We start from the raw sequence: 25,448 nt of genomic DNA, 5'->3' as shown, positions 1-25,448 counted from the left end.
GGTAATGATCAAATTGGTTTTTACCACTTCAAAAAAATTATTTTCTAAGGAGAAGATAGAAATGCTTCTTTATATTTAAAACATTAAAATGAAACAGCAACTTTAAGTGTCAAATCACAATTTAATTAGATTTAGGGCTCAACAATAACAAAATAAACCCAATGTTTTATTATGATTTCAAAACTAGAACAATATTTTTAGGAAGAGAAAATATAATACAAAGAATAATAGTAACTTTTACTCCTTTTACAAAATTCTCTTCTGGATAAAAATGAACAGATGCTAAAATACATCAGCTTGAGATTTTAGCAAACAAACTTAGAAGAACTTATCTCTATGCTAGTCTGTTGCTTATACAGCCTTCAGTGCCAACTTTAAATTTTAAAAATTGCTCGTTATCATTATCATTGCTTAAACTACTAGTTTAATTTCCACATCTTCAAAGGTATCATATAGCCCTAAAATATTCCAGTGGTTTCTAAAATATCTGAAGAACTATGATTTGAGAATTAGAATTTTAAATTGCACAGACTTAATATTAGAGTATTTCCGTTACCCTTTGCAGGTTTTGAGGCAGCTTATTCGACCTTACAATCTCACCAGGAAGCTAATGGGAAAGCCTTGCAGCAATCTTCACAGGAAAGTTTCCAAATGTCAAGTGTCATCTTTCCAGCTGTTAGATGAATGGGTAGCCAAGAGGCATTTATTTGGGTGTGCAGCCCCTGTGAAATCTGGGTGAGGCAGGAGAAAAAGACTGTAATTTGGTGGTTAGTTTACCAGCCTAGGTATAGTTGCAAATCTTCCAACCAAGCAAAGGACTTCTTTTCTGGTGGGTTGATAATTGATAGACAGCTTCAGTGTTCTTGCACTTAAAAGAATAATTTAAAAAAAAAACCATCATCAATATGTCAAACTCATTTTTGAAATCTCCCACTGTTTCAGATAAAAACAATCGTATCAAAGGAACTGGTTTCTTCTCAAAACTCTTCTCCCATCAAATGACAACTGTATTAAAATCTTGAGACCTATTGAAAAAGTGTCCTTCAGTTTAAGATATATTGCAAACTCTTTAATTCTTATGTTAAGAGAAGATTGATGTAGCTCATTGGTAACTGTCAAGTTGAAAAACAATGAATATCAATAAAAAGACAGTTTTAAATCATAATGGATTCAGTTTGAGATAGTGATAGTCTCCACAAAATAATACTGAAGTATGTCATGGCTTAAATGCTGTTTCCATGCTGACTTTTTCCACTTGGCCAGGTTGACATTATTGAGATGACTTAAACCCAATTTCTTATAGTGATGCTGGACCTCTAAGGAAACTGAACCCCCCCACCAAAAAAAAAAAGCATGAGATCTCATTTATATCCCTTTCAATAGAAAGTGGTCATCTCATATTTGCTCACACTCCCTATAAAATAAGGCACATTTCAAATTCTTACAATAAGTATATAATAAACCTAAAATATTTTAAAAGAATTTACATATATGTATTATCAGAATACTCCCTAGATAATATTTAAAAGTGCTTATTTTCATTTACTTGACACTTTTTTATTAAATTAATTTTTTAAGTACATATAATTTTTTGCTTTCAAAAGAGGACTTATTTCTATAACATCTATATATTGTAAAGAAAAATTGAGAAATGAATCTATATCTAATGGAGCTATCAAAACTATTTAGTTGGTAATAGAAGAAAATACCATGACTAATAAGTAATTTTAATGCCATTTATTGGTTTATATAGAATTCCAAACCTTTATTAAATGACAGTGTTGGACCTGAAAAGTAATTTCAAACGAAATTGTCTCCAAAAAGATTGAATATTTTCTTACCAATATAAAAGTAAATTGCTACTTCAGGCAGATAACTCAAAATCAGAATGGGTATGAAAAATGCAAAATTATGATCAATATAGAACCTAAAATAAGTATATGCTTATGGAGCAAAAATTATTTTAGCCAACAGAGTATTTCCCAGTTCAAATAGACTATGCATAGTTGTTAATAATGCTGTGCTAAGTCCTTAGTACCCTGATGACAGGAACTCTTAGTGCTAGTTGCTGTATTATATTAGAAAGAAACATTATAAACTTTAGTCTGCTTCGAGAAATCTAAGTAAAAAAATAACTCAATTAAAATATTTGAGCAGAATTGTGTTCATTTATATTTGGTGGATATAGTAAAGTTGCCTTATGTAAGTGAAGTGTCAGATTGAAAAAAAAAAGCAAGATACAGGCATGCTGGAACCCTAAAAGATAATAAGTCTGCATTAAAATCCTGATTTAATTAGTACTTCTGTCTGTGAACATTTTCACAGGTAATGTCAAATTGCCTTTTGATATTCTCATTTATGACTCGGAGACAGCACAAAATGGTTGCAGTGATAAATTTCCCCAGATCACAGAATTAAACAATCTGGAATACATTGTCTTAAAGCTAGTTCCATTCACAAAAAAAAAACTACTAATTTTATTAGTTCTCTAAACATATTTTTAATAATAATTTTTATTGTGACCAAAAAGTGAGTAACAAATCTTTCACAGTAATATTGAAAGTACATAGTGTCAATGAATCAGAGCCATTCACACCACCAGGGTTGTCCTCCGTCCCCCCATTACCCAGCATGTATCCAATATCTCCTTCCTTTGCCCCCCCCCCAGTGCTAGTGTAACTGTTCCCCTCTGTGTATAGCTTGTTGTATGTCATTTTAAACTTATTTATAAAATAAATATATAATTTGAAATAATATGCAATATATATTACTCAATTTTTATGTGCTAATTATATTTTTGGAGGAATGGATTTATATTAGACTCAAAATTGCTACTGGAATAACCAGTTTCTCCATTTTAGAAGTTGGAAAACTTCAGTGAACTAAATGGCATTAGATATAGTTTCTTAAAATAACTTAATTTCAACAGTTACCATATGAGTAAGAACCTTGAGAAACATATTTTTGATTGTTTGTTTTTGGGCCACACATTGTGGCACTCTACTTAGCGATCACTCAGGAACCACCATGGGGTGCAAGGAATTCAGCCCATGAGGGCACCATACTTGTAGCATATCACCAAGTCCTGAAGAACAAATAAAAAAAAAAGTTCAGAGAGATAGTACAAAGGTTAAGCTGCTTACCTTGCATGCAGCCAAATCTGGTTAAATCACCAACATCTATATGTAACATCTGTACAATCCCCTGAACACAATGTGAGTCACTCCTTAGCTCAGAGTTTCAATAGGTGTGTCCCCCAAAGAAAGCAAAATGATAACAAAAACCTCAAATTATGGAGGGAAGTTTGTTCAGAAGAAAACTACCCTAATTCAACTCTGAAATATATTTTATAAAATGTATATTGGATGTTCATAAGAAAAATTACAGGCAAAATGATCATAAAAATCCAACAAGAATATCTGTGATAGGCATTAGGTGAAGGTTAATTAGAAATAGAATTAAGTAGTAATTCTTCTGAGTCATCAAATAACTCACTTGTGAGCAACTAGTTCATTTTTACATATTGGGTCACATTGCTTAGTCTTTACATACAGGTCAAGGACCCTAAATATAAATTTTGAATAGTTGTTTTCCCTTAAGTTTATGAATTATTTTCTTTATTTTTAATTATATCTTAAATTAAGCATCATAATTACAAACATGGTTCTAGGTGAGTTTCAATCATAAAAAAAGAACACCCCCCCTTCACCAGTGGAACCTTTTCACCACCAATGCCCCCATCACCCTCCTGCCACACCTCTCACCTGCATTCAAGACAGGCATTCTAATTCTCTCACTCACTACCGTTGTTATGATAGTTGTTAATATAGTTATTTCTCTAACTGCATTCACCACTCTTTGTGGTCAACTTCATATCTTGGGTAGTTCCTTCCAGCCCTCCATTTTTCCATTTATTGTTTGTACCAGTTTCTTTAGCCACCACTCATCTGGGTTGTTTTCAAATTCTGGCTATTTTAAATAATGCTGCAGTGAATATAGGCAAATTTTATACACTGTATGTACTCTTAATGCCTCAGTTCATGCTTATTTCATAGATGGTAGTTGACTAAATAAATATCTATTATATGTTACTCAAAATGTGTTAGAAAGGGGCAGTAGGGCTTTTGCCTTACACGCAGCCAAACAAGAAAGGACCTGGGTTCAATCCCTAGCATCCAATATGGTACCCCAAAAAATATGTTGAAGAAAAATGTATGTTTTTAGGAAATAGTTTATGTTATTGGGCATATGATATTTAGAAAGCAGCTGGAATACTGTGATAATAGGGAGGGAGCAGATATCATGTAAATTATATATAAATGAGAAAAATCATTATTAAAAATAATTTTCTTTACATCTTACAATGGGTATTTTACAAATAAGACAAAGAGGGCTTTATAAAACATCAGAGTTGGGGCTGGAGCTATAGATAGCACAGCAAGTAGAGTATTTGTCTTGCTCAAGGCCTATCTGATTCAATCCCGAACATTCCATTTGGTCCCCTGAGCTTGCCAGGAGACATTTCTGAGCACAGATCCAGGAGTAACCCCTGAGCACCACTGGGTGTGGCCCAATAACAAACAAACAAAAAAACATCAAACGATGTCTGAATTATTACACTTATTTTGTTGTTGTAACCTAATCTGTTCCAGAAACTTATTCCAGACACGATGGGTTAAATATATCAAGAGTTAACACAGAAATAGGTGCTGTCTGGTACAATTTCGAGCATTTTATGCCAAGTCTTAATATTTAACATCACAGGTGTCAACTTTCCTAAATATCAACTTTTTTTTTATTTACTTCAACACTTTTACCTTGACCAGACTGGAACATCTATGCTACAAGTATTTCCTGTCAGGCACCATACTTTGCTGCTCACCAGGCTTTTCTTACTCTAGTCATTGTCATCTTGTCAACAGTGTCACCACCTTTGCCCCTGGACTTGTGAATATGGCAACTGTTTCATTCTTGATTGACACTTTTGAAAATTTGTGAGCATGTTATTATTTGGGAGGAAGAGGTTGTTATCTAACTTGCAAACCATTTCTTAAGGAAAAAGTTAGTTCACAAATTTATCCATTCAGAGGACCATTTGGGCTATATAAAGTAGAAATTCTGAGTAATAATATGTTATATGTTGTTTTCTTAATATATGATTTAGAATTAATTGAAGGTCAAAGAGACTGGTGCCATTGCTGTTACCCAGGGAGAAAATGGAAGCATTCATTCTAAAACTATAACATATAAAATAATATTTCTGATATCTATGAAACTCTTTGCTCATCTATTTCTGTTATATGCTCACAAGTTATTTTAGTAAAGGACTCACTATGGCTAACCAGATGAAAATCTTCCAGAACCTTAGCCACAATGACAGTGGCTTCCACTTCATATTCTCAATATGCTTTTCTGGAAAAGTCACTGAAAGAAACACACACAATCTTCTATATTTTTGTCTTTCCCTTCCTTTTACCGTCATAACTCTATGATGAAGATTTATGAGATCTAAAAATGTAATTTGTTTACTGCTGTGTTTCTAGCACCTGACCACATGGCTGCTATATAGAGGCACTTCATAAATATTGTTGAGAAATTGAATATGCCAAGGAAACATTTTACATCATGGGACACATGAGATTTGAGGAAGCATATTTAGCAAATTCACCAAACTCTGTTAGTTTACCTTAAGCTGTAGTATTCAGTGCTGTAGCTGCCATAACAATATCCCATACATGGAGGGGCTTTTATATAGAGAAAATTATTTTATATCACATTTGAAAACTGGACTTCTGAGGTCAAGTTAGGAAATTATTGAATTTGATGATTTTTTTTTCCTACTTGGTAGTGGGCCACACACCTTAATGTGTCCTCACAGGGTCAAGAGAGAACTATTTAGTGTCTCCTGTGAAGAGACAATCTCATTAGAAGTCTCTCACTCCCATAATCTTATCTAAATCTAACTCGCAAAGGCTCACCTCCTTAACTGGTCATTTTAAAAGAGAGATAGGAACAGGAAACAGTGCCCAGAAAACAAGAGACACCCACAGAGTGGGAGAAACTATTCACCCAATACCCATCAGATAAGGGGCTAATCTCCAAAATATACAAGGCACTGAAAGAACTTTACAAGAAAAAATATCTAATCCCATCAAAATATGGGGAGAAGAAATGAACAGACGCTTTGATAAAAAAGAAATACAAATGGCCAAAAGACACATGAAAAAATGCTCCACATCACTAATCATCAGGGAGATGCAAATCAAAACAACTATTAGGTACCATCTCACACCACAGAGATTGGCACGCAATACAATGAATGAGAACAAGCAATGCTGGCTGGGATGTGGAGAGAAAAGAACTCTTATCCACTGCTGGTGGGAATGCTGTCTAGTCCAACCTCTGTGGAAAGCGATATGGAGATTCCTCCAAAAACTGGAAATTGAGCTCCCATATAATCCAACTATACCACTCCTAGGGATATACCCTAGGAACACAAAAATACAATATAAAATCCCTTCCTTATACCTATATTCATTGCAGCACTATTTACCATAGCCAGACTCTGGAAACAACTAAGATGCCCTTCAACAGATGGCTAAAAAACTGTGGTACATGAAATATTACACAGCCATCAGGAAAGATGAAGTCATGAAATTTTCCTATACATGGATGTACATGGAATCTATTATGTTGAGTGAAATAAGTCAGATGGAGAGAAATAGATTCAGAATAGTCTCACTTATCTATGGGTTTTAAGAAAAATGAAAGACATTCTTGCAGTAATTTTCAGAGACAAAGGAGAGGAGGGCTAGGCGTCCCAGCCCACTACATGAAACTCACCACAAAGAGTGGTGAGTACAGTTAGAGAAATAACTACATTGAGAACTATCATAACAATGTGAATGAATGAAGGAAGTAGAAAGCCTGTCTAGAGTATAGGCGGGGGTGGGGTGGGAGGAGGAAGATTTGAGGCATTGGTGATGGGAATGTTGCACTGGTGAAGGGGAGGTGTTTTTTACATGACTGAAACCCAACCATAATCATGTTTGTAATCAAGGTGTTTAAATAAATATATTAATTAAAAAAGGAGAGAGAGATAGGACTATGGATTATAGGAGTCAAATTTAGATGGAACCAGATTAATAGAAAAAATTGCTATAAAGTAAATAACAAATGCAGATACACAGAAAAGGAGTTTAGTTGATATTATAAGTGACTGGTAATTACATAAAATGGCATAAGAGAAGTTTGGATAAGATCATGAAGGCTCTTGAAGGGTTTGATAAAGATTTTATTAACACATTACAATGAGAAAGATATATATGGTATACAATTGCAAAATAGGTTGTTTTCAAAGTCTTTTCTGAAGCACAGTAAGGAAAGGATTCCAGTAGTTGGTTAGGAAAAGTAAGACATTTTCTCAGCGACAAATAATGATGGTAAAGAAAATGAAACTATACAGATCCCTGGACTAGAAAGAAAATACAGTGGTTAGAGCAACTTCCTTGCATGTGGCAAATAGGGATTTGATCCTTGGAACCCAAAATGGTCCTCCAAACATCTCTAGGATTCTTTTGTGAGTGCAAAGTTAGGAATAAGATTTGTTCACTGCTTTGTGATCCCTAAACAAACAATTGTCTCTTATAGATTCATGTATTGAAGTTAGTCATTATATATACTGGTAGAAACAAAAGGGTAAGGAAATAGAGAGATATCAAGAATGAAACAATTTTTGGGCTTACGTTGGATGAATGGTCGCTGATAAAATAAATCAGGAAAACTGAGGTTTAGACATTTTTGTTCAATTGTGGAAGGATTATTGTCTGTTACTGCATTCTGTTTTTAAGATCTATAACTTTTGGATAGAGTCAGAGTTTAAATGGTAAAGAGAATATCACTTCAATTATAGTTAATATTTTTTGCATTCTTTTCATTTAGTGTTATTTTTTCTATACTCAGTTTCCAAGTAACTCATGAGCAATATGGATATAATCCTTCAAAGAAGAGATCTATAATTGGATCATTATTTTTAGAAAATTTGCTCTACCCTTTTTATCTTTTTTTTTCAAATTTTCATTACAAATAGTAATTTCCGAAAATGGAGAAGTAAAATCTGATTTTTAATGTTATAACTGCAATTATTCTGCTTGAGCTTTTGCCACACAGAAGCAGCTAATCCAAATTAATTTCTGCTTTGCAAATTTTTCTCTCAATAGATATTTCTTCAAAGTGCACAGTAACTGAGCTGGAGTTAATTAATTCATTAATCCAGTCTATGAATTAATCTCACCATAGGTAGTTACACAATGTTATTTATTCTTTGCCATGAAATATTCTCAGAATGGATGCTTCTAATGCAGCTGTACCCAAAGATAGGCACCATGGTAGTTATATCACAATGACATATAAGTAAAATAAGTAAGTGAATGCTGTTTGATGATTTTAAATTGGATGAAATTGGCAGTGCTATTTTCTTTTTTTCAGTCAAACATTTAATTACCAATAATGTAGTTTTTAATAGTCTTTCTAAAAACACCTACTAGTAAATCAAATTAGAAAAAAAATAAGTTTTGGTGTACAGTTATGCTGTGATTTATTTTACTTGACCACATAACTACTATGCATGCAAATTTATACAGTTACATTCCTTGAGTCAGTTAAAATATAATAAAAAATGTGGTAGCAAGTAATAATAGAATGATAAATCACTAGGCCATTATAGCTTTATATTAAACTTTATTTATATTTTATCCTCAAATTAATGTAGTGTGTTTATCTCACAAATATTTAAATTAAATATAAGTAAATATCTAAATTTCAGTTTTGATACTTGATCATTTCAATGTATGTGTCTGTGTCTGCTTGAAGTGATCAATTCTTTTTTTTTAATTTTTATTTTGATCATAGTGGCTTACATATCTTTTGCATTAGTATTTTAGGTACATATTAACATTGAATCAGGGGAATACCCACCACCAAATTTGTCCTCCCCCTTTCCCCGTTCCCTTACTGCAACCCATATCCCCCACAATCACCTCCCCAGGCTGCTAGAGAAGGTGGTCCCCTCTTTGTCTAGCTTACTATCAGTGATCATACATCTGTTTGGTCCTGGTGCCCTCCCTTGTTTCTCTCTCTATTTGAGAGGCTAACCTAGATAGGTCGAGTTATTTTGGTTTTGTTTGAGGGAAAGAAAGGCAATAAAATGGGGTAAAGATTAAGCAAAAAAATTAAAATAAATAAATTAATTAATTAATTAAAAATATGCTGAAAATGGGTGGAATCCTTCTAGTGGCTATCTGCCTCAGATTGAGAGAGGACATGAAAAAGGTAATTGAAACACCATAACAATACAAAAATAAATGTCAAATTAAATATCCAGTGATCCCTACAACAATAAAGAGAAGCACCACACAATAGTCTCGGTTCTGAATTCAAATTATGCCGGAGTGCAAAAAGAAGGAAAAAGATAAGATAAAATAATATAAAAATAGAAAAGGAGACATCAACTTCAATATCTATACCAAAATAAATATGTCAAAAAAACAATAAATAAATAAATATATATGTGGAAAAATGATTATTTTGTGCTTTTTCTTCTTTTTCTCTTGCATAGGCACAGTAATTATTGGGGATATTATATAGGAAATTCCCTTGGCCTAGCAGTGGTCCTCAAACTATGGCCCGCGGGCCACATGTTGTATTTGTATCTGTTTTTTTTCTTCATTGCAAAATAAGATATATGCAGTGTGCATAAGAATTCATTCATAAGTTTTGTTTTTACTATAGTCAGACCCTCCAATGGTCTGAGGGACAGTGAACTGGTCCCCTGTTTAAAAAGTTTGAGAACCCCTACTAGGAGAGACAGGGTTTCTCCATCCCTGAAGTATACTGTCATGGGATTAACTATAGACTCCTCGCATGATCATTTACTCTCCCCTTGGTGCTTTCATGGTGTATGGAAGACTTCTGCTTCGTCATGGATGGTAAAATCAGTCCTCTGTATCTAGAGATCTTGGTGGCTGTACAGCTCAAGAAATGGAGCTTATGATGAAGGCTTTCTTTGTGGTTCTAGCAGTTCTGCTTCTTCAGTGTCATTTTAATTCATCTTCTGTAGTTGGTATTCTTGGTCATTATGTTGCTCCTAGGATGGAGCCTGGGACAGAGTCTTTCGTTATGTTTCTGGAAGACCCGTTCACTTGCGGTTGTCTCAGTCAGACCTCTGGAACTGGAAATCTTGTTTGTTGAACAGATTGTAGGCCAAAAGCTAGGTTAGAACTTTGTGGTGCTGTTGTTGTTGGTCCTGGGATGCGTACTATCTTGCCCTGGTTGTAACAACCAGTCATCTGTATATAGAAATCTTGGTTTTTGCACAGATCAAAGGGTGACATGTCTCCTGATTTTGTCTTATTGTTGGCTGGCGAGGAAGGATAACTTGCTCTTAGATCTGGTTGTTCCCATTTCCTCGTTGTCAGGTTATAAAATTAGAACTGGCGTAAGTTGGCGAGCAGTTTTATGAATGCCCTGCAGGGGACTTGGTTCCTGGAACTGTTGTGGAGAACTCTGTCATTTCTATGTCTGCATCCAGGAGTCAAGGCTGGACGGTCGGTGCCTTATTTCCCTGGAGTCTAGGTTGGTTCCCCATGACATACATTCAGGGTGGGAGATGTCCCTGTGTTGTTAAAAAGGTATAAGTTCTTATCCCTAGTAGATAAGAGCTTGATTTTACAGGTAAAATTTCCCCTATTTTTAATATGCCTTTGCAGGAAGAAGTGGTGCTACATTATATTGCTGGTGGATTTGGAGGTAAAGAGAGAAGAAAACAGACCCATGACAAAAACTAAAAATATATATGCTCAGACATATCTAAAGAAAAAAGAGTTATTTAAAAGAATAAAAAGGATTAAATAAAAGACATAATTAAAAGAATGAAGTGGGGCCGGGAGGGATAGCATGGAGGCAAGGCATCTGTCCTTCCTGCAGAAGGACGGTGGCTCACATCCTGGCCTCCCACATGGTCCCCCATGCCCACCAGGGGCAACTTTCGAGCACAGAGCCAGGAGCACCCTCTGAGCTCCGCCAGCTGTGACCCCAAAAGAAGCACTAAACAAATCAAATCAAAAAACAAAAAGTAGAAAAAAAAAACAAAAAAGAAAGAGAGAAAGAAAGAAGAAAGAAAGAAAGAAAGAAAGAAAGAAAGAAAGAAAGAAAGAAAGAAAGAAAGAAAGAAAGAAAGAAAGAAAGAAAGAAAGAAAGAAAGAAAGAAAGAGAAATAAAGAAAGGAAGAAGGAAAGAAAGAAAAAGAAAGAAAGAAAGAAAGAAAGAAAGAAAGAAAGAAAGAAAGAAAGGAAGGAAGGAAGGAAGGAAGGAAGGAAGGAAGGAAGGAAGGAAGGAAGGAAGGAAGGAGAAGGAGGAATGAAGAAAGGAAGAAGGAAAGAAAGAAAAAAAAGAAAAAAGAAAGAAAGAGAGAAAGAAAGAAAGAGAGAAAGAAAGAAAGAAAGAAAGAAAGAAAGAAAGAAAGAAAGAAAGAAAGAAAGAAAGAAAGAAAGAAAGAAAGAAAGAAAGAAAGAAAGAAAGAAAGAAAGAAAGAAAGAAAGGAGAAGGAGGAATGAAGAAAGGAAGAAGGAAAGAAAGAAAAAAGAAAAAAGAAAGAAAGAAAAAGAGAGAGAGAAAGAAAGAAGAAAGAAAGAAAGAAGAAAGAAAGAAAGAAAGAAAGAAAGAAAGAAAGAAAGAAAGAAAGAAAGAAAGAAAGAAAGAAAGAAAGAAAGAAAGAAAGAAAGAAAGAAAGAAAGAAAGAAAGAAAGAAAGAAAGAAGAAAGAAAGAAAGAAAGAAAGAAAGAAAGAAAGAAAGAAAGAAAGAAAGAAAGAAAGAAAGAAAGAAACAGAAGAAAGAAAAAGAACACAGCGGTGTTTGCCTTGCAAGCAGGCGATCCAGGACCAAAGGTGGTTGGTTCGAATCCCGGTGTCCCATATGGTCCCCCGTGCCTGCCAGGAGCTATTTCTGAGCAGACAGCCAGGAGTAACCCCTGAGTACCGCCGGGTGTGGCCCAAAAACAAACAAACAAACAAAAAACAAAAACAAAAAAAGAGAGAAAAGTAAAAAAAAAAAGTATTTTTTCCCAAATAATTGGGAAATTATTTGCAAATAGACTAGAGTTGGATTATTTGTCCTACTCTGAGCAATGTTCATACTTCACCCTATGGTTGTGATCTGCTGATGAAATTATTGGGCTATTCCCTACATGGTATTCCTCTCCCACCCTAGAGTGTTACCTGGCTCTTGTCAATAAAAGTAGGAATATGAGGAAGGCAGGTGCTCATTCTTCCGTCTTCCTCCACTAAGCTGCTTTCCTTCTTAGGAGCAGAAAGCTTGTTTGGTAGGATTCCTTGCTTGACTTCCGAGTTTCCTGAACCCATTCTAGTACCGTTTCACTGTGTGTATTATTTACTGCATCAACATTAGCTCCTAGACATGTGTCTCACCAGATTCTTATTTTGAAGCCCTGGGCTCTGCTAGCAGACAAGTATCTTGTTGATTTTGGTAATAAAGTAAATGTTCGATTTTATAGTCGATTCTGACATTTGGACAATGTACTGACTGATTCCTTAAAATCATATAAAGGATTCCATTTGCAAAGCCTTTTGAGTTTCTGCACAACTAAAATTAATACTTTGATCCATGAATAAGTCTTGCATAGTTGTTTATTTGAACAAAGGTCGACATCTAGCACATTATGTCATCATAAAATTTTCACTTCCGAATTAAGAATTATAATGGGAATTCACCTGGCAAAAAAAAAAAAAAAAGTGAACATCGACCTCAAAATTACAGTCAAGTCCTTTAGAGATTTCTTTTTTTTTTTTTTTAAATATTGCTACTGCTAGAGGGACTAGTTTGATAGCTCAAAAGACTTGAGCACATGGCCAATATATGAGTGAGGCATTAACTTTAGTCTCTTATACCACACTGTCTCCATTTAACAAGAGGAATAGTCTAAAGAAGCCCAGGTAGCAACAGATGTAGTCCTGGAGGAACTTGATTAAGTACTCTTACTGTTTGGCACAAGAAACACAGCTTTGTAGCCTAAGAATTTCGCATCTGATCTGGCAGAGTATTGCTGGGAATGACTCCTTGACACCCTGATCCTTGCTTAGGTGGTTCCCCCCCCCCAAAAAAAAAAAAGAAAGAAAGAAAGAAAAACAATGCTATTGGAGTAGTAGCACAGTGGTAGGGCATTTGTCTTGCACTCAGCCAACCCAGGACGAACCCAGGTTTGATCCCCAGCATCCCATATGGTCCCCCGAGGCAGGAACGATTTCTGAATGCATATCCAGGAATAACCCCTGAGTGCTGCTGGGGTGGCCCAAAAAACAAAACAAAACCAAAACAAACGCTATTACTTGAGTCCTATAATTCTCATGTAATTTTGAGTCCTACTAGTGCTCATATAATTAGTCTATTCTTGTCAGAACATTGAAATATTTTAGATTTTTCCAAGTTTTTAAATATGTAGGGCTAAGATTGATTAGCCTAGACTTATGAAATAGCAATTATTAGAGACAAAGAAACAGGAAGAGTGAATAAACTGGACACATAGAAAAGAGGAGAGAGATCCTATATAGCTTGCTGTAATGATTACCAGCCCTTCTTGGCACCTTCTGCATTTCTGATTAAGTATGTATATATTCTTATGTCTATACTTCACTATATTCTGAGTCTATTTTATTTTGGCTACTTTTTGTTTTATTTTGGGCTCATATCCTATGATTCTCAGGGGTTAGTCCTAGCTCTTTACTCAGGGTTTACTATTGGAAGGGCTCTGGGGACTATATTAAATGCCAGGAATTGAACTAGGATTGGCAAGGTATGTGCTCTCTCTGCCTTATTATTTCCCCAGAGCTGAAGCTAATAACTGATACTTCAAACTAAAGAAACCTATTATAATCCGGGAGTTGAAATTTATGGAATGGAGAAAAATTCTTATTTTTACTTGAAAACAGTAAAAAGTACTAAATCACTGTGTCCTTTTTATGATTTAATGTAGAAATCGTAAGTTCACTAAATGATTTAACTACCCAGAGCAGTAATGTATTATTCCCACCAAATGGCTCTTTAAGAGCTTTTCAGACTTTTTCAATCTTCTAGAAAGGTAAGAGTTAAATGTTCCCCTATAAACACTATATATAATGATGAATTTTCTTTAATTTTTTGTTTTGGGAAGGGGATATCTCTAGCAGTGTTTAGGGACCCAGCAATACTCTGCCTGATAAAGCAGAACTGTGCTAACATTCTGAGTGCTTGTGTTAAAACATACTGAGGTCCACCAAAACCATAACTAATGGTCCTTAATGACCAATTACTGCTGTTGGTCAAATTTGGGATCCATGTAGGGAAGACAGAAACTCCAGAACTTTGCACTATTTTCCCATCTCAAAATCATTCACTTTTTATCTTTTTAAGCCAACATTCTTCCAACTGGTGTGCCCTTTCTTAACTTATTTCTATTCTGCCTTTCAATCCCTTTACCTGTCCTACTTTTTGACCCATAGCCTTGTACTATGGACTTCCAAATATGCGATTTTGACCTGTGGCTTCATTGAAATATCTCTAGGTCTACAGTAGACTAGCTCTAACATGGTTGAGAAATGCTAATCTAGAACATAGCTGATAATTTCATTTAAAATAATCATTTTTCTGAGAGCTGAGATAAAATAAATTGGTTAATTATTGTAACTGGTCTGATATGTTCCACAAATATTTTAATACATTTCTGCCAAAATATATGCTAGGTACTAATATTTAATTAATTAAGAGATGTATTCATAGGCCAAAGAGATAGTACAGTAAGCAAGGCATGTTATTTCTATGTGCTTTGGGACTGGAGTGATAGCACAGACAGGAATGTTTTTGTCTTGCATGTGTCTAATCCGGGTTCTATCCCAGCATCCCATATGGTCTCCCAGAACAGCCAGGAGTTATTTCTGAGTGCATAGCCCAACTAACCCCTGAGCACTGCCAGGTGTGGCCCAAAAATAACCAGGGGAAAAAAAACCTTCTATGTGGTTTACTCCAATTTAAATTGTGAGTACTATATATTGCCCCAAAGTACAGTCAGGGATTTGTTTGATTTGGGGGCCACACCGGTGGCACTAAGGGGTCACTCTCGGTTTTGTGCTCAGAAATGACTCCTGTCAGACTTGCAGGACCCTAAGGGATACCAGGGATCAAACTTGGGTCAGCTTCATGCTAGGCAAATGCCCTACTTTCTGTGCCATTGCTCTTCCCCTCTAACATATCCTTAATCTCTAGTTTGACTGTCCGCTTCCATCCTTTTCCAAATTTATTATTTCTTTCTCTTTTGATTTTCTATAATTTTCCTTCTGCTGTTTTAAGTATATTTTGAAGAACCAGAGATGATAATTATATTGATATTGTCATTATAAGATAACTCATGTTTTAAAATAGTAAGGAGAAGTAGAAATTCGAGTTATTTCCACGTTATATTTTCAATTATATTATATTATATATTTTATTTCAATTATTTTCAATTATATTATTTCATTTCTTAGATACAAGAAAAAATAAAAAATATTTCTGTTAACATCCCTTCCACCATAGTTACTACTTTTCTATCCTTCCTGAAGCTTGCTCCTTGGAAGTTATAAATAATATTTTTTTATTATTGGTACAATTACATGTAATTATCAAAAATTTTTATATATCTCAATGGAGTCATTATATTATTGTTCAAAGGTTTACTCGACTAGTTATTAATAGTTGAGCATTCTGCTGTTGGTTTTGATCATTGAATTTATGTGTCTTCTGTAAAATTTCACAACTAATTTGGTGCATTCCTACAAAAAAGTCATATTAAAATTAAGGACTTTGGGACAGGAGCGGTGATGCAAGTGGTAAGGCATCTGCCTTGCCTGCACTGGCCAAGGACAGACAGTGGTTCAATCCCCTGGCGTCCCATTTGGTCCCCCAAGACAAGAGTCATTTCTGAGCGCATAGCCAGGAGTAATCCCTAAGCATCACCAGGTGTGGCCCAAAACCTAACTAACTAACTAACTAACTAACTAACTAACTAACTAAATAAATAAATAAATAAATAAATAAATAAATAAAATTATGGGGTTGTCATGTACAGAAGTTGGGGAGAAACTTTTCTTGCTCAGCCACTGGAGAAGTCAGCCAAAAAAAACTGACATACCTGGAGTTTTGACAAATATGGAGGGGTCTCTGCAGAGATTATTGGTAAAGCAGAAAAGCTGGGTCATTTGTGTGGAAGCAATTGTAGGTTGGGTTTGTACGTGCAGCTTCCAGGGCTTCAACAGGATGGGGGACTTGCCCTGATTTCTCCATGAAGGGCCTCATAGTAATCACCACTGAGTTGGAGGCATAGTTTGAATTGTAAATAACAAAAACAAAAACAAAACAAGCTTGTGAGTATGTTAAGAAAATATCTCAGGAAGTTATGCCTGCTTGAGTAAACTGAATTTGGAAAGATGATTAGGAATTAAATGAACAAAGACAATGTTGGATTTTATTTTAGGCCAAAGAGAAAGTTTGAGGCAATGCATGGATCTCTCCGGGTATAATGATCGGCTGATTTTAATCTTAGATTTGGGTAGCTGTAGGGTAATTTTACTGACCTTTTTTTTATGTAAATAAACTCCAGGGATCTTGGATGATTTGTTCACATTTATATTCCCAAGGTCTCACTTTCTGCTGAATAAATTAATAAATAAAAATAGTTTTAGATGAATGGTAAGAAGGTTGTATCTACTTTGATGATAGGAATGCTGAAGTAACACCGTCTCTAAAGCATAAATATTTATACTCCTGTAAACCAGTGTTATCTCTTTAAGAAAACTTTAAAATATAAAGGAAAATAACATGGAACATAAAGCATAAGAGCTGAGCACATTGTTAGCATAGCCAAGTGGTAAGTTTGATTCCCCTGTGCTCTGCAGTTTCCAGAGAATTGCTGGGAATTATTCCAGAGCATGGTACCATTATTCGCCTCCTATTATGATGTAAAACACAAAAATAAATAAATACTTTTTATTTTAACTACACATCAATACATACATGCATGAATACATAATACTGCTTAGCCACTAGGGAGCGTAATCAAATATTTGGAAATCATGCTTTGTAAGCAGGACCCACAAAAGAGATCTCTGATTACCATGCCCTGAGTCAGGCTTCCACCACTGCCAAGTATGGCCCCCAAACAAATACAAAAACAGAACAAATACTTCAAATAAATATGTCCATATAAAGAATTTTTATATGATTTCTTAAAGTTGTGGAGAAGTTAAGCGTACAGCTGCTTAAGCATATAGACAGATCTTTACACAATGATTGGTAGATTAACAGGGTGATTTTTTAATATAAATATTTAAACACCATGATTGCAATCATGTTGACACTTGAGTTTCGGTCATAAACATAATAAGTCCCTTCACCAGTGCAACATTCCCACCATCAATGCCCCCCCACCCCTGCCTATATTCACAACAGGCATTAGTTTATATAAAGTCACTTATTTATAGCCTATAGAAAGAACTATAAAGTAGTTTATTTTGCTTGTAATCATGGTGCTTAAATAAATATATTATTTTTAAAATTTTTTAAATATGTATAGAAGTTAAAAGTTGCAGAGGCTGGGGCTGAAGAGAGCACAGTGGTAGGGTCTTTGCCTTGCATGCAGACAACTTGTTTTAGACCTAGGTTTGATTTTTGACATCTTATTTGGTCCCCTGAGCCTGCCAGGAGCAACTCCTGAGTGCTTCCAGGTGTCACCCCACTCCAAAAATCAATCAATCAATCAATCAATAAAAGTTTCAGAGGCAAAGATATATTGAATATTTTTCAGGTAGAATGAGTAGAATATTTTGCTCTTAGGAATGGCTCAAGCTAGTGTATAAAGCACTAGCTAACAAGACAGGAAATACATTTTTATGACTTTCCCATTAAGTATTTCACAGGTATTCATTTTATCTCATTTAACCTTAATAAAACTTTTAGGCACTAGAGTTAAGTAGAGTATGTAATGTAGAGTGTGTAATGTGCTTGTTTTGCACATAACTGACCCATTCTTGGCATTGCATATGTTCCCTTGAGTCAACCAGAAGTAATTCCTTGCACAGTCAGGATTAACCTCTGAAATTCTGGACAACTCCATATGGGACCACCCTCCAAAAAACCCTTGTAAGTCATTGGTCTAATTGGTTGTTATACTTTTTATTTATTTATTTATTTATTTATTTATTTATTTTTTTGGTTTTTGGGTCACACTCGGCAGTCCTCAGGGATTACTCCTGGCTCTATGCTCAGAAATCGCTCCTGGCAGGCTCAGGGAACCATATGGGATGCAGGGATTCAAACCAATGACCTTCCATATGGAAGACAACCGCCTTACTTCTATGCTATCTCTCCAGCCCCTAGAAATTATTAACTTTTATAGATAATAATAAAAGAGGGACTTTGTCTTTGAGTAATGGAGAAAATGAGAGAGTAGTCTGCAGCTTTTGATTTTCAATTAATAGGGTTATATTACTCTTTAAAAACAATTTTTAATATACTACCTTTAATTCTGCTTGTGTGATATAAAATAAATATGCTCTTTATTAAATATTAAGTAAAGTTTAATAAGCAAACATTTAAAAAATAAAGGTCACCTAAAATACCACTTCTGAGAGAGAACTGATTTACATGTTCTTGTTTACCTTTTATAATAGGTGGATTAACAGATTTATAATACATATAGAAGTGCAGATTTACTGAGAGTTTTGCATTTGCATCTATTGTAAATCCACTATCTTTTTCAACTTGGAGCATAAATGTTCTTTCATATCAATTCATTCCTTTTTTAATTACACATCATTTTTAATGCTAACATGATAATCTTTTATGCAGAAGTGTCATTGAGTTGCTAATTCGCAGTTTCAACCTCTAGGCAGTTTTTTCCTACCTGTTATTTACTAACATTATTTGATGGCTAGAAAATATATTGTCTAAAAATGAAAATATGCACAGCGTATTTTATAAGAAAATATAATAAGATACATCGTGAAAAGGCTGCATTTTAATTCAGAGTAAATCATCTAAAGCCAAAGGTCTTGAAATCTCTTGCTAATCTGAGTTTGGAGATGGCTCTTGGCTCTGGAGAGATTTTTAGCCTGTGGTTAGGGCTGAAATTTGAGATGTTTGTGTTCTCCATCTAGGTGTTGAGGAAAACAAGCTTTGAAACCCTGAAAGGAGGGTTACCTTAGGCTGTGTGTCTTCTGAGGCTGAAAAGACTAGGTTGTTATAGCACCACACTGACAAAAAGCCAGAGACAACAATAATAACAAAATCCCGCAAATAGCCCTGTTTATGCATAATAGAAAAGACTTCCATTTACAAATATATATTTATTGATATGACTTATATAAATAATAATATTTAAGTTATATCATATACCGTGTGCATTATGTTTTATTGCAAATGAAATATTTTATAAGAAGTTATAATTAAAAATAGTTTTCCATGGAAATATTTTTATATCTTTTATTTGTTTGCAATTTTATGTTTTCTTGGACTTGTTTGTTTTTGTATTTTAATTAGAAGTTTAAAAAAATGTTACAAAGTGTGGCTTGGGTGGTGGAGCTAGTGAAAGGGTGTCTGTCTTGCATGCACTAACTTAGAATGAACTGCAGTTTGATCCCCTGGCTTCCCATATGGTCCTCCAAGCCAGGAGCAATTTCTGAGCGCATTGCCAGGAGTAACCCCGGAGTATCACTGGATGTGTTCCCCAAAGAAAAAGAAAAAAGAAAAACAAAGAAATCTTACAGTGTGTCCGATTTCTTTCTTTCTTTCTTTTCTTTCTTTCTTCTTTCTTTCTTTTTCTTTCTTTCTTTCTTTCTTCTTTCTTTCTTCTTCTTTCTTTCTTTCTTTTCTTTCTTTCTTTCTTTCTTTCTTTCTTTCTTTCCTTTCTTCTTCTTTCTTTCTTTCTTTTCTTTCTTCTTTCTTTCTTCTTCCTTCTTCCCTTCTTCCTTCCTTCCTTCCTTCCTTCCCTTCCTTCCTTCCTTCCTTCCTTCCTTCCTTCCTTCCTTCCTTCCTTCCTTCCTTCCTTCTTTCTTTCTTTCTTTCTTTCTTTCTTTCTTTCTTTCTTTCTTTCTTCTTTCTTCCTTCCTTCCTTCCTTCCTTCTTTCTTTCTTTCTTTCTTTCTTTCTTATTATTTCTCTCTCTTTCTCTCTTTCTTACTCTCTCTTTCTCTCTCTTTCTTTCATTCTCCTTCCTCCTTCCTTCCTTCCTCCTTCCTTCTTTCCTTCCTTCCTTCCTTCCTTCCTTCCTTCCTTCCTTCCTTCCTTCCTTCCCTCCTCCCTCCCTCCCTCCCTCCCTCCTTCCTTCCTTCCTTCCTTCCTTCCTTCCTTCCTTCCTTCCTTCCTTCCTTCCTTCCTTCCTTCCTTCCTTCCTTCTTTCCTTCCTTCCTCCTTCCTCTTCATTTTTTGGACCACACCCAGTGATGCTCAGGGGTAACTCCTGGGTATACACTCAGAAATCGTTTTTGGCTTGGGGACCATATGGGATGCTGGGATTGAACCACGCTCCATTCTAAGTTAGTGCTTGTAAGGCAAACGCCCTACCACCTGCACCACCACTCCAGTCCCCCGATCATTTTCTTCAGGTAATTCATTCAATGCTCAAAAAAATTTAGTTACACTTTACTTAGATCATAAGTAGAATAAAAACAAATATAACTACATAAATTACTTATATGTGTATATGTAATTGTCACCATAGGCTATGTGCACCTGTAGTACAGTAATTTTTGAATAAGCTAAAAGTCATCTATAAGATAAAGATATACAATATTTTGTTCAAAACTACAAAAAGAGATAGAAAATTAAAGTGCAATCCCTCACACCTACTAAAATAATATAAAGCCATAAAGTACTTTTATGATCAGTAATAAATACCGATTTCTTGAAGTTTCTAAGATTCTTCAGATTTGAAATTGCTTTTAATCATTTTGTCTGACAAACCTTGATATAATCACTTATTTTTGTCTTATATAAAACTTGATTCTTTGAATTCTTCCTCTGTAGTACTAAGACCTCATTTCTTTGTAAATGGACACACACATATATACATGCGCACACATAGCCTCAAACTAACATGCGTCAAGTAATCTCCTGCACAGTTTTATAGTTTTTGCCTCTGTAAATAGTTGTACTCATAATATTGCAATTCTATCTTATGACAAAAAATTATGTTCACTGCAGACTGTCCAATACTTAGAAATATACTTTGAAACAAGGAAAATTCATTGCAGTTGATGACTTGTCGTAGCTGAAATCCTGATGCCATCAGATACCTATTTGCCAGTATCAGAGCCACTTCAGTCTTTAACAAGTTGTATGTCTTTTTACATACAACTGAACTCTGCTTTGCATTCTAAATGGTGGAGGGCCAGAAATAATTTCTATGCAAGTCATGGCCAACTTTATCTACAAGACACATGCCTGTAAAATTAAAGTTCTGCTCAAATAACTTCTTTTGAGTGATGATTCACAAGAGAAAGCTATTCTTACTTTGGAATTAACCTACCTTCATCATTCAGTAACAACTTTGGCAGAGAAAATTTATCTTTTTTTATTTTGCCAGTATCTTTTTAATAGTGGAGAGTGAGAGAAAGGAGGAGGAAAAGAGAGAGAGGACATCAAGTGACAGAGAGAAAGAGAGAGACTGACTTTGCAAACAAAGGGTATTCTGTGATCTTTAATAGCCTTCCAGGTCAGAAAAGACACTTTCCAAACCTTCTGAGTTGCTTCAGTATGCTGCAAATGTTAAACATGTAGTTTCATTTAATCTACCTAATAATTCAAGTGACATTATTAAAGAAATCATTTACAAAATAAAATGTTAATCTTTGAGAGCCATGTGAAGATTTTTTGAATGAAAAGTTTATTTACATTTATTGTTTTCTAAAAATCAAAAGCCTCAAATGCAGAGGAATCTTGCTTTCTAAATAAGATCTTTCTGTGAATGGTGATCTGCATTTTTCTATATCCCTAGGAGGTGGGGTATTAGGCTCCTAGAACTTCCTGCTATTCTACTAAAAATAGTAAAGAAAAGGCATAGTCATTTTTGATCGTGTTCCTAAAATATCATAAACAGTACAGAATATACTAGAAATCTAATTTAGGCCTCATTGACTTTTTGTGGCCCACATCTCTAACACTAAGCATTTCCACAAGTTAAGTGCAAAAGAAAAAAGAAACCAGAAGACAAAAAATAGATAAAAATCTAGATATAAAAACAAATCATAGATAAATTCTAAAATTAATCCCTCTTTGTGTTTGAATCTTAGTATAATTTAGGTAGAGATTTTGCTTTGTTTAATTGATTTTCTCCTATTAGTTATGGGTACTGCCTTTCAAATTAGAATATGAGATTTATGATATTAAAATTTAAATAATGATATTGAAATTAAAATTTATGATTTTAAAATGCCACTTAACAGTGCCAGTTTTCATCAGTATTAACAGACAAAAGATATATCAATCCAAATTCTCTAAAGTACGTTTTTGTCATGTGATTCTATGGGAAAATATCAAACCAAATAACCAAGTAATGTTTGACTATTGTTTTATTTTTGCAGTCACAATATGGAGCTTCAGTTTCTACTCAACCTGAGCTACCCCTGTTTTACACGCCTATTGATCTGGTGGACATTAGTGTGGAAATGGCAGGATTGAAGTTTATCAATCCATTTGGTCTGGCCAGTGCAACCCCAGCTACGAGCACGTCAATGATTCGAAGAGCTTTTGAAGCTGGTTGGGGTTTTGCCCTGACTAAAACTTTCTCTCTTGACAAGGTAAGAAAACAGTTTTTTGAAATTACATTTAGGTCTTTCTCATGTGTTTTTAATCAGGGCATGACTATTATGAGAAAATATTTTTTGCAGAAGGAATATTAATCATTAAACAACTGAACAAGGCCTTTGGTTATACTTTAGTCTTCTGTTTCTCTGTCTTATGGAAAAGAGGCGAGAGCATATATTTTTTATATTTTATTAGAAAGTATCAAAAATACACAGAGTACACAATTGTATAATTTTCCAATCATGAATTATAACCTTATATTATTGTTTTATAATTTCTTGATGAATGTGAATTGAATTCTGACTCAAGTCATATTTATCAAGATTGTGGTTTTGGGTTTTATATGTCCTAATTTCTTCTTAGGTCAAAAGTTTCCTTCAGCAGAACTCATAATTATAGTAGTGATGATATTTGAAATTATGAATAAAGAAAGTTTATCTCAAATATGTATTTTTTAGTTTAACTTGACACTTTTATTTGGCCTTACACTGTGAAGTGGGCACTGTTAATAGATAATAAACTACATATTAAAGTTGTGATTGATTTTTTTAAATATGTATAGGCATATACATATGTGAGTTAAAAGTAGGATAATTTATTCCACAGAGAGTTGAATACTTTAAATTAGACAAAAGGAACAAAACATAACATTTCTCAGATTCTTTATTGAGAAAATTTTAAATGTTAAACCTATTGGTGTATTTAGTATTAACGGGTGGTTAGAAATAATTAATGTAGAAGTATGTGTGAGAACTCAGTGACTAAAAAAAGAGGATCATTATTGAAATCACCCTTATCCTTAGGCAAAGAAAATAATAGAGAACAAATATGCCCCATTAAGCACATTTTCTCCTTCTTTCTGCTCTTCCGAGAATCAATAGCTGGCATATTATGGCTAAAACATTACTGCTGTCTTATTCTGACAGCTTTACAAGACGCTGTGTGTAAGTGTGGTCAGGAAATTAGAGAAAAATCCTCAAAAGTTATAAAAAAAATCAGTGCATTAAAAAAGCACATTTGTTTAAATAGCTAAAGGGAGTTTACATCTTTCAAATGCATTGGCTACATATTTAGAAGTACATAGGTTAAACAAAGTAAGAAATAAACAGAACATGATGGGTTCAGCTTGAGACTATGATTTGGCATTTGTTTACAAGCCTGTAGAATATTGATTGTATATATTTTTTCATTGTTTCAATTCATTTAAGAATTATTCAGAGCTGTAATCAAATGATGTAGTCCATTGGGAAACACCGAACTCTCTGATAGAAAAATGTAATAACTACATTAGCTATGTTATTTTAAAAATGATATGTACACAGAAGGCAGCTACATGTCAAATATTATAGGAAAAAAGTCTTTGCTTTGAACTAGCTGTTGTCTTGGCTTGCAAAAATTGAATTCTGATTAATCAGTGACATCTGTCTTTACTCTCGTGGTGACATACGTTGATTGGTGATGCTGTCTCTTTGAGTAACCTAGGAGCAGTTACCTTTATCAGCATCACCAGCAGAATAGATGGAAGCTAACTTCCTACCAAAACTTCAATTTAAATTTAATCTATCAATTCAGAAGTCTGTTATGCTTGTTCAAAAAGAGAGTTATGAACAAATGCAAACTAAATTTGGCACGTAAGATATAATGACGGTGTATTAGGATGGCCTGGTTTACTTGATGCCCGTTTCAACAAAATATTTGTTAAAGAGCTATTTTATTCATATTTGTGTAAGTTATAATAGATAATAAAATGCACCTTGAACTTGACATTATCATTTTTCAAAAATAATTATATGGAACATAATTTTGCAATCCAAGGAAATCTATATTTTGGTTTTCTTGTTTCATCCTTATTTAGTGATTAAAATTACCATGAATGTATCTTGTCTTATGAACTTCTGTGCTTCTTTTAATGAAATATAATATATAGCTCACTAGCCTAAACACATATTTTCCTCAGAGAACCTTACTAAAGACACCACTAAAATATTATATGCACTCTACATCTGTATGATATTATAGCATGCCAGTTTATATAGCCTTATAATCTTTATGTCAATTAAAGTGTATTAAACTTAACAATCTTGACATTTTAACTTCATTTTAAATTAACATGGCAAAGGTTATTCGATGAAGTTTTGTTATTATATGAAATATTAATATTTCACAATACGGTTTTTATGAAGTACAATTTACCGAGCCTGCATATGATAAAGAAATTAAAAGCTTACCAAGGGAGTTCAGAAAAATTAGAGCCCTGCCTGAACATCTGCTGAAAATTTTATTATCCTGTCCTACTGACGTGAGATTCTCTCATTGTTTTTTAAGATTGACAGCTGAATATTGCACTGATTTCTGCAGCAAATATGTTTAGGTGAACTTTGTTTCCCTTCTTTTTTTTTTTTTTGGAGTTTGGAACATGCCTTTGATTTTCATTCTATATATATTTTTTATACTCTTGACATTTGTAGATGCCAGATTGAGGTCTAATACGCAGGAGCAACGCTAGACCATTGACTTACAGTGAAATGCCAGTGGATATCTCAGTAAACAGAAATATTATTATTCTT

General features: G+C 34.2%; 2 protein-coding genes across 2 annotated transcripts in view; one reads left to right on the top strand and one right to left on the bottom strand.

Annotated features, from left to right (window-relative positions):
- The window catches only part of PTBP2 (polypyrimidine tract binding protein 2), a 954,659-nt gene that overhangs the window by 60,008 nt on the left and 869,203 nt on the right, over positions 1 to 25,448 (bottom strand). The window lies entirely within an intron of this gene.
- The window catches only part of DPYD (dihydropyrimidine dehydrogenase), a 934,958-nt gene that overhangs the window by 457,304 nt on the left and 452,206 nt on the right, over positions 1 to 25,448 (top strand). The window contains exon 13 of the mRNA XM_049765668.1: positions 22,659 to 22,874. Coding sequence (XP_049621625.1) covers positions 22,659 to 22,874 — 216 coding nt within the window. The remainder of the gene's footprint in view (positions 1 to 22,658; positions 22,875 to 25,448) is intronic.

The sequence above is a fragment of the Suncus etruscus genome, chromosome 19, assembly GCF_024139225.1.
Source record: "Suncus etruscus isolate mSunEtr1 chromosome 19, mSunEtr1.pri.cur, whole genome shotgun sequence".
NCBI classification, from domain to species: Eukaryota; Metazoa; Chordata; class Mammalia; order Eulipotyphla; family Soricidae; genus Suncus; species Suncus etruscus.
This window is presented reverse-complemented; position numbering and strand designations above follow the sequence as displayed.